The sequence below is a fragment of the Mandrillus leucophaeus genome, unplaced genomic scaffold, assembly GCF_000951045.1.
Source record: "Mandrillus leucophaeus isolate KB7577 unplaced genomic scaffold, Mleu.le_1.0 Scaffold61, whole genome shotgun sequence".
Classification (NCBI taxonomy): Eukaryota; Metazoa; Chordata; class Mammalia; order Primates; family Cercopithecidae; genus Mandrillus; species Mandrillus leucophaeus.
Window position 1 is genome coordinate 1795229 of NW_012106586.1, and position 14041 is coordinate 1809269.

General features: G+C 41.9%; 1 protein-coding gene across 1 annotated transcript in view; it reads left to right on the plus strand.

The window, feature by feature from the left end:
* The window catches only part of PARP4 (poly (ADP-ribose) polymerase family, member 4), a 122160-nt gene that overhangs the window by 66042 nt on the left and 42077 nt on the right, over positions 1 to 14041 (plus strand). The window contains exons 18-24 of the mRNA XM_011999941.1: positions 6815 to 6979; positions 7628 to 7674; positions 7823 to 7901; positions 9563 to 9700; positions 10819 to 11014; positions 12380 to 12447; positions 13448 to 13635. Of these exons, the coding sequence (XP_011855331.1) occupies positions 6815 to 6979; positions 7628 to 7674; positions 7823 to 7901; positions 9563 to 9700; positions 10819 to 11014; positions 12380 to 12447; positions 13448 to 13635 (881 nt within the window). The remainder of the gene's footprint in view (positions 1 to 6814; positions 6980 to 7627; positions 7675 to 7822; positions 7902 to 9562; positions 9701 to 10818; positions 11015 to 12379; positions 12448 to 13447; positions 13636 to 14041) is intronic.

Below are 14041 nucleotides of genomic sequence, written 5' to 3' on the forward strand. Positions count from 1 at the left end.
TACAATTACTGGTCTGGTTGGAGTTATATCTACCATCTTGCTAGTTGTTTTCTATTTGTACCATTTGTTCTTTGTTCCTTTCCCTCTCTTTTCCTGCTTTCTCTTGTATTGTTTTTTAAATGATTCCATTGTATCTCCATTATTGGCTTATTCTATCTTTTATTTATTTATTTATTTATTTATTTATTTTTTGAGGCAGAGTCTCACTCTCACCCAGGCTGGAGTGCAGTGGCGTGATTTTGGCTCACTGCAACCTCTGCCTCCCAGTTTGAGTGATTCTCCTGCCCCAGCCTCCCAAGTAGCTGGGACTACAGGCACACACGACACCCAGCTAATTTTTGTGTTTTTAGTAGAGACAGGGTTTCACCATGTTGGCTAGGCTGGTCTCAAACCCCTAACCTCAAGTGATCCTCCTGCCTCTGCCTCCCAAAGTGCTGGGATTACAGACGTGAGCCACCGCGCCTGGCCAGTTATGTCTCTCTTAAAAAGTTTTGATTGTTGGCCAGGTGTGGTTGCTCATGCCTGTAATCCCAACACTTTGGGAGGCTGAGATAGATCACTTGAGCCCAGGAGTTCAAGACCAGCTTGGATGACATGGTGAAACCCCAAATCTACAAAAAATACAAAAATTAGCTGGGTGTGGTGATGCATGCCTGTAGTCCCAGCTACTTAAGGGGCTGAGGTGGGAGGATTACTTAAGCCCGAGAAGTCGAGGCCACCATGACCCATAATGGCGCCACTGCACAGCCTGGGCAACAAAGTGAGACCCTGTCCCAAAAAATAAAAAAATTAAAGTTTTGATTGTTGCTCTAAAGCCACATGTTAAATATATGTTAAATATGGTAGCCACTTATTATATGTGGATATTTACATTTAAATATAAAATAAAATGTTTCATGTGGCCAGTGGCTATCTTATAATAACTTAGTGCATAGATAGACCATTTTTATCATCATAGAAAGTTACATTGGTCAGCACTGCTTTAGGGTTTACTACTATATACATTTTTAACTTACCGCATACAGCCTATATTATACTACTACATACGTAAGAACCTTACAACCAGAATACATTACAACCAGTATACGTTCATTTTTTTCCCATATCCTTTGTGATATTGTTGTCATGTATTTTATTTCTTCATATATTGTAAATCCTACAATGTGTTGTTATATATTCAACTATTCTTTTTTTTTAAGTTGTGGGATACATGTGCAGGACGTGCAGGTTTGTTACATAGGTAAACGTGTGCCATGGAGGTTTGCTGCACCTGTCAACCCCTCACCCAGGTATTAAGCCCCACATGCAGTAGCTGTTTATCCTGATGCTCTCCCTCCCCCAGCCCCCCAACAGGCCCCAGTGTGTGTTCTTCCCCTCCCTGTGTCCATGTGTTCTCATTGTTCAGCTCCCACTTATAAGTAAGAACATCCTGCGTTTAGTTTTCTGTTCCTGTGTTAGTTTGTGAGGATAATGGCTTCCAGTTTCATCCATGTTCCTGCAAAGGACATGGTCTCATTCCTTTTTATGGCTGCATGGTATTCCATGGTACATAGGTACCACATTTTCTTTATCCAGTCTATCATTGATGGGCATTTGGGTTGATTCCATGTCTTTGCTATTGTGAATAGTGCTGCAACGAATATAAACGTGCATGTATCTTTATAATGGAATGATTTCCATTTCTCTGGGTATATACCCATTAGTAATGGGATTGGTGGATCAAATGGTATTTCTGGTTCTAGGTCTCTGAGGAAGACCACACTGTCTTCCACAATGGTTGAAATAATTTACATTCCCACCAACAGACTAAAAGCATTCCTATTTCTCCACAGCCTTGCCAGCATCTGTTGGATTTTTTAACAATTGCCATTCTGCCTGGCATGAGATGGTATCTCATTGTGGTTTTGATTTGCATTTCTCTAATGATTAGTGATGTTGAGTTTTTTTTCTTATGTTTTTTTGGCCACATAAATGTGTTCTTTTGAGAAGTGTCTGTTCATGTCCTTTGCCCACTTTTTAATGGAGTTGTTTTCTTTCTTGTAAATTTGTTTAAGTTCCTTGTAGGTTCTGGATATTAGACTTTTGTCAGATGGATAGATTGCAAAAATTTTCTCTCATTCTGTAGGTTATCTGTTCACTCTGATGATAGTTTGTTTTGCTGTGCAGAAGCTCTTTAGTTTAATTAGATCCCATTTGTCAGTTTTTTGCTTTTGCTGCAATTGCTTTTGATGTTTTCCTCATAAAATCTTTGACCATGCCTATGTCCTGAATGGTATTGCCTAGATTTTCTTCTACAATTTTTATAGTTTTTGGTTTTATATTTAAGTCTTTAATCCATGTTGAATTATTTTTTGTGTAAGTTTAAGGAAGGGGTCCAGTTTTAATTTTCTGCATATGGCTAGCCAGTTTCCCCAGCACCATTCATTAAATAGGGAATCCTTTCCCCATTGCTTGTTTTTGTCAGGTTTGTTGAAGATCAGACAGTTGTAGATGTGTGGTGTTACTTCTGAGATCTCTATTCTGTTCCGTTGGTCTATGTGTCTATTTTTGTACTTACACCTTGCTGTTTTGTTTACTGTAGCCTTATAGTATAGTGTGAAGTCTGGTAGTGTGATGCCTCCAGCTTTGTTCTTTTTGCTTAGGACTGTCTTGGCTATACAGGCTCTTTTTTGGTTCCATATGAATTTTAACGTAGTGTTTTCTAATTCTGTGAAGAATGTCAATGGTAGTTTAATGGGAGTAGCATTGAAGCTATACATTACTTTGGGCAGTATGGGCATTTTCATGATGTTTATTCTCCTATCCGTGAGCATGGATGTTTCTCCATTTGTTTGTGTCCTCTCTGATTGCCTTGAGCAGTGGTTTATAGTTCTCCTTGAAGAGGTCCTTCACTTCCCTTGTTAGCTGTATTCCTATGTGTTTTATTCTCTTTGTAGCAATTGTGAATGGGAGTTCATTCATGATTTGCTTCTCTGCTTGTCTGTTGTTGGTGTATAGGAATGCTTGTGACTTTTGCACATTGATTTTGTATCCTGAGATTTTGCTGAAGTTGCTTATCAGCTTAAGAAGCTTTTGGGCTGAGACAATGGGGTTTTCTAGATATACGATCTTGTCATCTGCAAACAGAGGTAGTTTGACTTCCTCTCCTCCTATTTGAATAATCTTTATTTTCTTTATCTTGCCTGATTGCCCTGGCCAGAACTTTGAATACTATATTGAATAGGAGTGGTGAGAGAAGGTATCCTTGTGTTGTGCCGGTTTTCAAAGGGAATGCTTCCAGCTTTTGACCATTCAGTATGATATTGGCTGTGGGTTTGTCATTAATGACCCTTATTATTTTGAGATATGTTCCATGAATACCTGGTTAACTGAGAGTTTTTAACATAAAGGGATGTTGAATTGTACAAAGACCTTTTCTGTGTCTAGTGAGGTAATCATGTGGCTTTTGTCTTTAGTTCTGTTTGTGTGATGATCAACTATATTTTAAAGCAATTAAAAATAAGGGGAAATGTCTCTACATTTATTCTCATTTTTACCGTTTCTGGTGCTCTTCATTTCTTTGTACAGATACAAAGAAATCTTCCTTCTGTTCGAAGAGTTTTCTTTATTTTCTTTTTCTAGTGCAAGTGTGCTAGCGAGGAGTGCGTTCCTCTTTTATCTCACAGAATCTTTCACCTTCATTTTTGAAAAATATTTTTTGCTGAGTATGGGATTCTAGGTGACAGTTTATTTGTTTTCCTTTCAGCATTTTAAATATGTTGCTTTATTGTCTTCTGGCTTATATGATTTCTGACCAGAAGTCAGCTCTAATTCTTGTGTTGTTCTTCTATATGTGAAGGTATCTTTTTTCTCAAGCTATCTTCAATATTCTCTTTATCTTTGGTTTTCAGTGGTTTGATTATGATGTGTTTATGTTATTTTTAAAATGTATTGCTTATTTTGCTTGGATTTCTCTGAGTTTGGATTGTCTCACATTCATTTTGGGACAGTCTTGACCCTTATCTATTGAAATATTTCTTCTCCCTCATTCTCTCTGTCTCTTTCTCCTTCTGAGACTTCAATACATATATGTTAGACCATATTTGATATTGCACCACAGCTTTTAGAGCTCTGTGTTTTCACTTTTATTTCTTGTTGCATTTTATTTTGGATAATTTCTATTGACCTAGCTTCAAGTTCATTCATTCTTTTCTCAGCTATTGTCAGCTGATGGGCTTGTCAAATCCTTCAACTTTGATAGTGTATTTGTTTCTAGCATTTTTGACATTTAAAAATATAATTCAGTATCTCTAATGAAAGGTTCCATCTATTCATATGTATTCCTCACCTTTTCTGTATGTTTTTTCATATATTAATCATAGTGCTGTCTGTTGCATTGTCATGGTTATCTCTGGATCTGCCTGTTAATTGCTTTATCTTGACATTGGGTCATTTTTTCCTTGCTTTTTAAAAATGTGTGTATTTTGGAATTTGTGATTGAATGTTGGACATTGTTCATAAAAGAAGAGAGACGGAAATAAATGGCATTTATGCCCAGAAATGGCTACTCCTGTTCTTTCAGACTAGTGCAGGGGTTGAAGAGCTGAAGGGGCTGAAGAGCTGAGTTTGAGTTCTGCTGTTGTTATCATTACTCTCTATTGTTATTATTACTCTCAGTCTCAAATTCCTCTAGTGGTGGACTGCCACTACCTTGTGCCTCTTGGGTCCTGGATCCGGTACTATTCTTACTGAGGTTCATTCTCTGCCCCCAGCTTTCAGCAGACCCTGCACACTGTCCGACAGAGGTGGTTACAGCAACTCTTTCCCTCCCCCAGTGCTAGGCTGCTGTTGCTTGATGTGCTGTACTAGGCTCCTGGTGGGGCAGGGGCATTCTTCTGGTTCAGCCTCAGTCTTAGGCAGGGCCTGCAGTCCTGGACCTTAGGGTGGGAACTTCTTAGCACTTCCGTTCGTTGTCCTACCTTAGTGGCAGCCAAATTCTGCCTTGTGTCTGTTAAGAGTTGTTTGGGGGACAGTTTCCTGCCTTTCCTCCAGTTGTAGCAACCCCTGCTTTGTACTAGTGCAGGGTCCTGGGCCTAGGAGGGTGTCATCCCCTGCCCCATGGGGAGGTGGCTGTTCCTCTCTGAAGCAGTGGAACAGAAAAAGAAAAGAAAAGAAACTCTTCAAGCACCTGGGCACGGGGCTAGTAAGGAAGGCTTTTCTGATCGATCCCTGGTTTATTTCTGCCCCTTCCCTGCAGCTCTGGAAGTGACAGTTTGCTGCCCCTCCCCCAGCAGCTGGAGGCTTTTGCTTCATGTGGGGGAGCAAAAAGGATCCAGGGAAGTGGCCCCACACCTGCTCCACTGAGAGGTGCTCCCCCTTGGTCTCCTGTCCTGCCCAGCCTTTCCAGTGGGCCCAATGGAAGGCTGTGGGGATGTGGGGAAATGCCTGTGAGAGAATGCAAACTCCCCTTGGGTCAGGAGCTCCCAATTCTAAACCAGCAAGCTTACCCACTCTCAGCCGGGAGGATTTCACACAGTTCCTGTGTCCCATCTGTCCCCTCTTTGGAATTCAGTTCTCTTGGTTGATGAGTTCAAGACAAGTTATGATTTTGTAGATTGCCTGGTGTGTTATAACAGAAGTGACATTATCTGCATCCATCTATATCCTGCCCAGAAACAGAACTTCAATCCCACTCTATTAAGTGGCAGTCTCTCAAATGAACCCCAGGTGTTTATACATACATTTCTTTTAAGGGCTAGCACTATTAAGTATTTAATAATCACCTCTTTATTATTTATTTCCATCCTGTAAATGGATGTCTTTGATGTCAAAAGTAACAATTTAACCTTTAAGCCTAAATTAATTCTAATCTAAATATAGAAAATTTTCATGATAGTGTGGTCAGTTAGAATGGTGAACATAGTTGGGGATGTTGAGAGGATCTCTGCGTAGTTATCAGAAAAAAATGCATCTAGCCTCTTTTTTCTGCACTAGCTAGTCATGGGGTTGCCGCCTTGTATAGTGATTATCAACATCCCATTAAAAGAAAGCTGAAGACTTTTTATTTAAAAATAACATGATAGTCTGGGTGTGGTAGCTCACACCTGTAATCCCAGCACTTTGGGAGCACAAGGTGGGTCACTTGAGGCCTGGAGTTTGAGACCAGCCTGGGCAACCCCATCTGTACAAAACTATTTAAAAATCAGCCAGGCATAGTAGTGCGTGTCTGTAGTCCCAGCTACTTAGGAGGATGGCTTAGACCTGGGGTTTCAAGGCTACATTAAGCTATGACTGCACCACTGCCCTCCAGCCTGGATGACAGAGCAAGATCCTATCTCTAAAAAATAAATAAATAAAAGTAAAAATAACATGAGAAATTACCATAGGGTAAAACAATTAAGCAAGGGCCAAGCTTAGAAAAAACGGCCCTGTTCTACAGCTGCTGGCAAAAGTGGTGTTGGGTGCCGTGGAGGTCAGGGAGGGTCTTCAAGAAAGGGCTTTGTGGAGGCTGTCTGTGCAGCAGGGCCCACTTGTGCAGGGAGCTCACACATCGGAGCCCCCGGGGCAGAGTCCATGAGTGCCTCTTCCCAGTTCAGCTGCCAAGGGGGCCCCTCTCCGTCTGCCTGCCGCAGACATCACCCTGTACCCATCACTGGTAAATGGCTCCAGGATTCTCTGCTAGCCTCACCAATGTGTCTTTTAGGTTTTATTACTGTTTTTCTGAGGAAGAATTTGGCAGGTTGTTGTTCAAGTTCCTTAAGAAGTACATGGAGTTAGCTGGCATGTAATGAGTATGCTTTCAAGTTGCGCACTAAGTCATATGTTTCTGTTTCAGGATGTTTTTACTGTAAGTGTTGGAAACTTACCCCCTAAGGCTAAGGTCCTTATAAAAATTACCTACATCACAGAACTCAGCATCCTGAGCACTGTCGGTGTCTTCTTCACGCCCGCCACCGTAGCGCCCTGGCAACAGGACAAGGCTTTGAATGAAAACCTTCAGGTTTGTACGCATAAAATTTGAAAAAGCATTTTGGCAGCAGTGGAGGGAGGGTAGTGGAGGGCTGTGGAGGAATTTATGCATGGGGAGAAAAGCATGTAAAATAATCTTTTAGGCATAAAGTCAATTTTACTGACATGCATTTAGATACATTATGTGTATAAAATGAAAAGAATAAAAGATACAGATATGATCAATAAGCATATTGTTATTCTGCTTAATCACTCCAAACATGTTATATCTGTAGTGCATGTTCATCATGAAGAACTAGGTAAGCACAGAGAATACAAATAAGCCAAAATAAAAAAATTAAAATCATCCTTTATCCCATCGCCCAGAGATAGCTACTAGTTAATGCTTTGGTATATCCCTCCAAACTTCCTACTTTGTATGTACAGCACATGTATAAAATGTGTGTGTGTGTATATATATACACAGACATATGTAGAGTTTTAAAATCTCTGTCAAAATGGTCAGTTGTATTTTAGAAGTTCCTGTCATTCCATGAGCAAACTTTGTGTTTCTCTACTTGAAAGTGAAACCAGCTGTCTTGCTGACAGTTGTGTCCTTGCCAAGATTACATTCAGTTTAGAGTCTCATTGTGAAACTTAATATATGCTTAGTTATACAAATATGTTTTTCTTTTAACAGGATACAGTAGAGAAGATTTGTATAAAAGAAATAGGAACAAAGCAAAGGTTAGTACCTAAAATATAAAACCTGTCAATTAATCATTCAATGTATATTAGTTTTCTGGTTTAAATTTCCATTTAGAATTGTTTGAAATAATTTCAGATAGAAATTTCAGATCATAGACTGAGACAACTTTCTCTTCATTTTTGGTAGCTTCTCTTTGACTATGTCTATTGAGATGCCGTATGTGATTGAATTCATTTTCAGTGATACACATGAACTGAAACAAAAGGTTAGTGCATCTTTTATTTGTTAAGAGCTCTTATTTTAACCCTACTTTTATCTTATCAAAGCAATGCATGCACGTGGTTTCAAAGTGAAATAATGCTAACAAAAGCTTCTAACAAGCAGCAGCACTCCTGCCCCTGATTCTTCCCAGACCAGTTTCCAGAGACAGTGAATCACTTGGAATATTTGAGGTATTTCTTTCATTTTGCCTCCAATTTTTAAATATTAATTTTTAATGATTTTTCTTGATTCACCTGTTTCAGAAATTATCTTTTGACTTCCTGTTATGGAAGTTGGATGTGTAGCTCTTGCCCCCTCCACCCACCTCACTCCCTACTTTTCCGCTCCCCTTTATTCCAAAAGACCTGTTTCACAATAGTCAGTGTTTATTATGTAAATGATGTTTATCACTGAGCCAAGAAATGTATAATATTATGAGTTTTCTTGTTTGTTTAGTTTTGTTTTTTGAGACAGGGTCTTGTATCTGTCACCCAGACTAGAGTACAGTGGTGCAGTCATGGCTCACTTCATCCTTGACCTCCTTGGCTCAAACAATCCTCCTGCTTCAGGCTCCTGAGTAGCTAGGGCTACAGGCCTGTGCCACCACACCTGGCTAATAAAAAGAAAAAAAAGATTGTAGAGACAGGGTCTCACCATGTTGCCCAGGCTTATCTCAAACTCCTGGGCTCAAGGGATCCTTATCTGATGTGCCATCTGCTATACCCAGATAAGTCTAACTGAATGGGCAGATCCATAATCTTTGGATCCGGGGTTTGAGACTGTCTCACACGTACCTAAATTTGACTGTGTGAATCAACCTTAGGATTGCAGAAGGGTGACTAATATGCTCATGGTCTTCTAAAACCTGCATTTTGTTATTTTGGTTTCTTTGTTTTGTTTTGTATGTGTGGTTTTTTTTTTTTTAGATGGAGTTTTGCTCTTGTTACCCAGGCTGGAGTGCAGTGGTGCGATCTTGGCTCACTGCAACCTCCACCTCCTGGGTTCAAGCGATTCTCCTACCTCAGCCTCCTGAGTAGCTGGGATTACAGGCTCCCGCCACCACGCCCGGCTAATTTTTTGTATTTTTAGTAGAGGCAGGGTTTCGCCAGGCTGGCCTCAAACTCCTGACCTCAGGTGATCCACCCGCCTCGGCCTCCCAAAACGCTGAAATTACAGGCATGAGCCACCACACCCAGCCTGTATTTCATTATTTTGGAATTTACCACTACTTTGTTGATTCTTTTTTTTTTTTTTTTTGAGACGGAGTCTCGCTCTGTCGCCCAGGCTGGAGTGCAGTGGCCGGATCTCAGCTCACTGCAAGCTCTGTCTCCTGGGTTCACGCCATTCTCCTGCCTCAGCCTCCCGAGTAGCTGGGACCACAGGCGCCCACCACCTCGCCCGGCTAGTTTTTTGTACTTTTTTTTAGTAGAGATGGGGTTTCACCGTGTTAGCCAGGATGGTCTCGATCTCCTGACCTCGTGATCCGCCCGTCTCGGCCTCCCAAAGTGCTGGGATTACAGGCTTGAGCCACCGCGCCCGGCCTTTGTTGATTCTTAATAGAGTTATGTAAGCTGTGCAAGGGTTTGTTCTGTGACAGGTAAGTGCAGACGGCTAATATGGTGTTACTCCATTACTCACCTTGTTGTGGTGGTGTTTGTTTTGCAGCGCACAGATTGCAAAGCTGTCATCAGCACCATGGAAGGCAGCTCGTTAGACAGCAGTGGATTTTCTCTCCACATCGGTTTGTCTGATGCCTATCTCCCAAGAATGTGGGTTGAAAAACATCCAGAAAAAGAAAGCGAGGTATACTCCTTTTTGCTTAGAAATAGGAGACGCTATTGAAAAAACGTTTCAGAATAAGCTGGTTAAACTTGCAAATTATTGATTGTCTTGAAAAACTAGCATTACAAAATGAACTCTCACATCCCAAGATTCTACAACTAAAAATATTTATGATATCAAGTATTGTAAACTTCTGACGTTTCGTCCAAAACCCTTATGTGGATGATTTGCCTGTACATATTGGCATTTTTACCTTAAGCTCCACCAAAAGAACATGTTCTATCAGACATTACGTTGGGTATTCTGTATACTTTTTATACTTTTAAAATACTGATACTGGAAAAACAAATAAGCAATTACTTGTGGTTGGTAATAAGATCATTTTGTGTGGCTGTGACAAAGAGTCTCTTCCTAAGTTAAAATGAAAATAGAAACTTAGGCCAGGTGCAGTGGCTCACACCTGTAATCCCAGCACTTTGGGAGGCCAAGGCAGGTGGATCACTTGAGCCCAGGAGTTTGAAACCAGGCTGGGAAACATAGTGAGACCTTGTCTCTATAAAAAATTAAGAAAAAAAATTAGCCAGGTGTGGTCACACCCACCTGTGGTTTCAGCTTCTCAGGAGGCTGAGGCAGGGCGATCGCTTGAGTCCAGGAGGTTGAGGTTAAAGTGAACTGTGATCGTGCCACTGCATGCCAGCCTGGACAACAGAGGGAGACCCTGTCTCAAAAAAAAAAGGAAACTTATGTGATAGTAGTTAAGTATTGGTTAATTAATGGAACAAAAGTTATGTGTGTGTATTTTAGTAATCACAATGGCATGTATATTCCTCTTAGAATAGTGTGTATGAGATATACATATATATATATATTTGTTCTATAATGTTGATGCTATATGATTTTTCAGATATTAATTCTTGATCTCTCAGAAGTTTATGTCTTCTCCATTGGAGACTCCCAGTTCTAACATTCTACTTTTGACTGGAACTCCTAGTAGGCCATCTTGTTGTTAATTACATCTCATTCTTTCTATTTTCATAGCATTAGTTTACCTCACTAGAAAGTTTTGGAGTTTTCTAAGTAGACCTTTTCCAGTTGAAGTGACAAGAAGCTCCAGTCCAGCACCTTCTTTCTTCTTTCAGGCTTGCATGCTTGTCTTTCAACCCGATCTTGATGTCCACCTCCCTGACCTAGCCAATGAGAGCGAAGTGATTATTTGTCTTGACTGCTCCAGTTCCATGGAGGGTGTGACATTTTTGCAAGCCAAGCAAATTGCCTTGCATGCGCTGTCCTTGGTGGGTGAGAAGCAAAAAGTAAACATTATCCAGTTCGGCACAGGTGAGTGCGCTTTGGCCCTGGTCCTGCGTGTGCTTCCCCCACATGTGAATCACGCTCTGTAGAACTGACAGCTGTGGGTGCCTGATCCCGCCTGTGCAGTGAGGAGCAGCCTAGTATGAAACTGAAGAACAAGAGCTCTGGAGCTGGACCCCCTAGGTCCAGATTCCAGCTGTACCACTCACAGGCTCTGTGTCACCTTGGGTGTGCTACTTGAACTTCTGGTGCCTCCGTTTCCTCATCTGCGATCTGAGGATAATTGTCCCTAACTCACAGTGTTGCTGTGAGGAGGATTGAGCTAATATATGTAAAGGATTTTTAAACTGTGGCTGTTCCACAGTAAGTGAGATATAAATGCTACTGTTGCATTAGCAACTGAACCAAATGCAAAACCCTTGGTCTGTTGAGTAGGAGGTCCCAAGTCTAAGGACAAAACATTTGCCATCAGCACAGTCATAGAAAATCTGGAAGGAATGGTCTCAGGAAGCATCCAGCCAGCACCGCTAGAAGGGAGGTAGTGCCACCCTCCAGGTGGGGCCCAGGGACATCTCAGCCACCAGAAGGCAGCACCTCTGGGGATGAGAGGTGCATAGAGTGGACTGAGGGGACAGTCCTGTCCTATTGATTCTTATCCTCTGTGCCATTCAGCAGAAGGCCCAGCCCCTTTTCCCCAGAGGTACGGTCTTCTGCTGCTGCTGGGACCAAGGTCGGACAAGCATGGGGAGTGCAAAGGGCATGAGCAGAGACTGTGGTCTTCCAGGGGCCAAGCTGCTCAGGCCATTGCAATGCCCTGCACCTTTGCACAAGCGATCTGCATGTACACATGGAATTCGACTCAACATTTTGCATAGTAAAGCACCACAGTTTGAATGCTCTATGATGTATTATTTAGAAAAATAGTGTGGTGATTTTTTTTTTTTTTTTGGAGACAGAGTCTTGTTTTGTTGCCCAGGCTGGAATGCGGTGGTGTGATCTCAGCTCACTGCAACCTCTACCTCCTGGCCTTAGCCTCCCCAGTGGCTGGGATTACAGGTGCTCACCACCACACCCAGCTAATTTTTGTATTTTTACCAGACACAGGGTTTCACCATGTTGACCAGGGCTGGTCTTGAACTCCTGACCTCAGGTGATCCACCCATGTCGGCCTCCCAAAGTGCTGGGATTGCAGGCATGAGCCACCATGCCTGGCCTGTGGTGAATCTTTTGTATGTTAAAATTATCAAACAGTTTTCTAAAAAGGAAGGTACACACATAAATATATAACATCCTTTACGACAGCCGTGATGGTATGAAGTAACATTATTGTTTGTTAGTGGTCAAGCAAGTGAACGTGTGGAAGCAGCACCTCATGCTGATCTTATTACACAGGTTACAAGGAGTTATTTTCGTATCCTAAGCATATCACAAGCAATATCGCGGCAACAGAGTTCATCATGGTGAGTGCAAGAGGCTTCCTGTATCTCTTGGGTCTTTTCCTACCACGCTTTAGGGGGATCTCCAGGGCTTAGGCCCCTCAAGCCATCATCAGAGCACCCCTAGTCCTGTGGTTTTTGTATATTGGTGGGGTCTTTATTTCATTAATTAAAATGATAATAAACTCATTAAGGAAAAATTGGAAATTAAAAAGAACAGAAAGAAAAAAACCACCCATGTCCTACCACTCTAATGCAACTAGCATTAACAGCTTTGAGAAGTTTTCTTCTGTCCTTTGTTTTTTTTCCCCTTGAAATGCAGCCAGCTTCATCTAAATGGGTTGAGGTTTAAAACAAAAAGAAAGAGAAAAGAAATGCTGGGCGTGTTGGCTCACACCTGTATCTCAGCACTTTGGGAGGCCAAGGTGGGTGGATCACCTGAGGTCAGGAATTTGAGACCAACCTGAGCAACATGGTGAAACCTCTTTTCTACTTACAATACAAAAAATTAGCCAGGTGTGGTGGCAGACACCTGTAATCCCAGCCACTTGGGAGGCTGAGGCAGGAGAATCATGTGAACCCAGGAAGTGGAGGTTGCAGTGAGCCGAGATTGCGCCACTGCACTCCAGCCTGGGCAATGACGGAGCGAGACTCCATCTCAAAGAAAAAAAAAAAGAAAGAAAATAAAATAATAAAATTAAGCAAACTGAGACTGACCAGCTGCCTCAGCCAGGCTGGCAAATCCAGAGCTGATTGGATGGGACATTTCTTCCCGTAGACGTCATAGTCCTCTGGAAACTGTAAAAAATCAAATAAGCATGAGGTGATAATATTATAGTTACTGCGTGACATCAAATAAACTAAAAGGACATAAGTTTAGTTGTTTCACAAGTGTATAATTAGGGAAAGAAAATATTTTCAGTGTCACTATCTCTCTACACTGTCCTTAGATGTGTCAGTGATGACAGCAAATGGTGACTGTATCCAACAAGGAGAACATAATCTTTCACTTCATTTCCTCCAGTCGGCCACACCTACCATGGGGAACACAGACTTCTGGAAAACGCTCCGATATCTTAGCTTATTGTACCCTGCTCGAGGGTCACGGAACATTCTCCTGGTATCTGATGGGCACCTCCAGGACGAGAGCCTGACGTTGCAGCTGGTGAAGAGGAGCCGCCCCCACACCAGGTTATTCGCCTGCGGTATCGGGTGAGTCTCAGAGAGCTGGTCACACAGTCCAGACCCACGGGGAGGTCTTCTTGTTGGCCTGCACAGAACTTTTGCAAGCTTGGAAGTTGACACTAGAATACAGAAGCCTTACAGCACAGAGGGATGGGGCTCCGGGCTCCCGGCCAGACTGCCTGAGTCTCAGAACCTGGGCTGGCCACTCATTAGCTGTGTGACTTGGGGCAAGTTCCTTAACCTCTCATCTGTAAAACCAAGATGATCATGAAAATACCTACGTCCTAGGGTTGCTGAGGAATACATGAACTCATACATAGAAAGCACTCAGAACAGAACTGACCCAAAAAGCACCAAATTGATATTAGATGTTATTATTCAGCATAAGAATCCATATCTAGGCCGGGCGTGGTGGCTCAAGCCTGTAATCCCA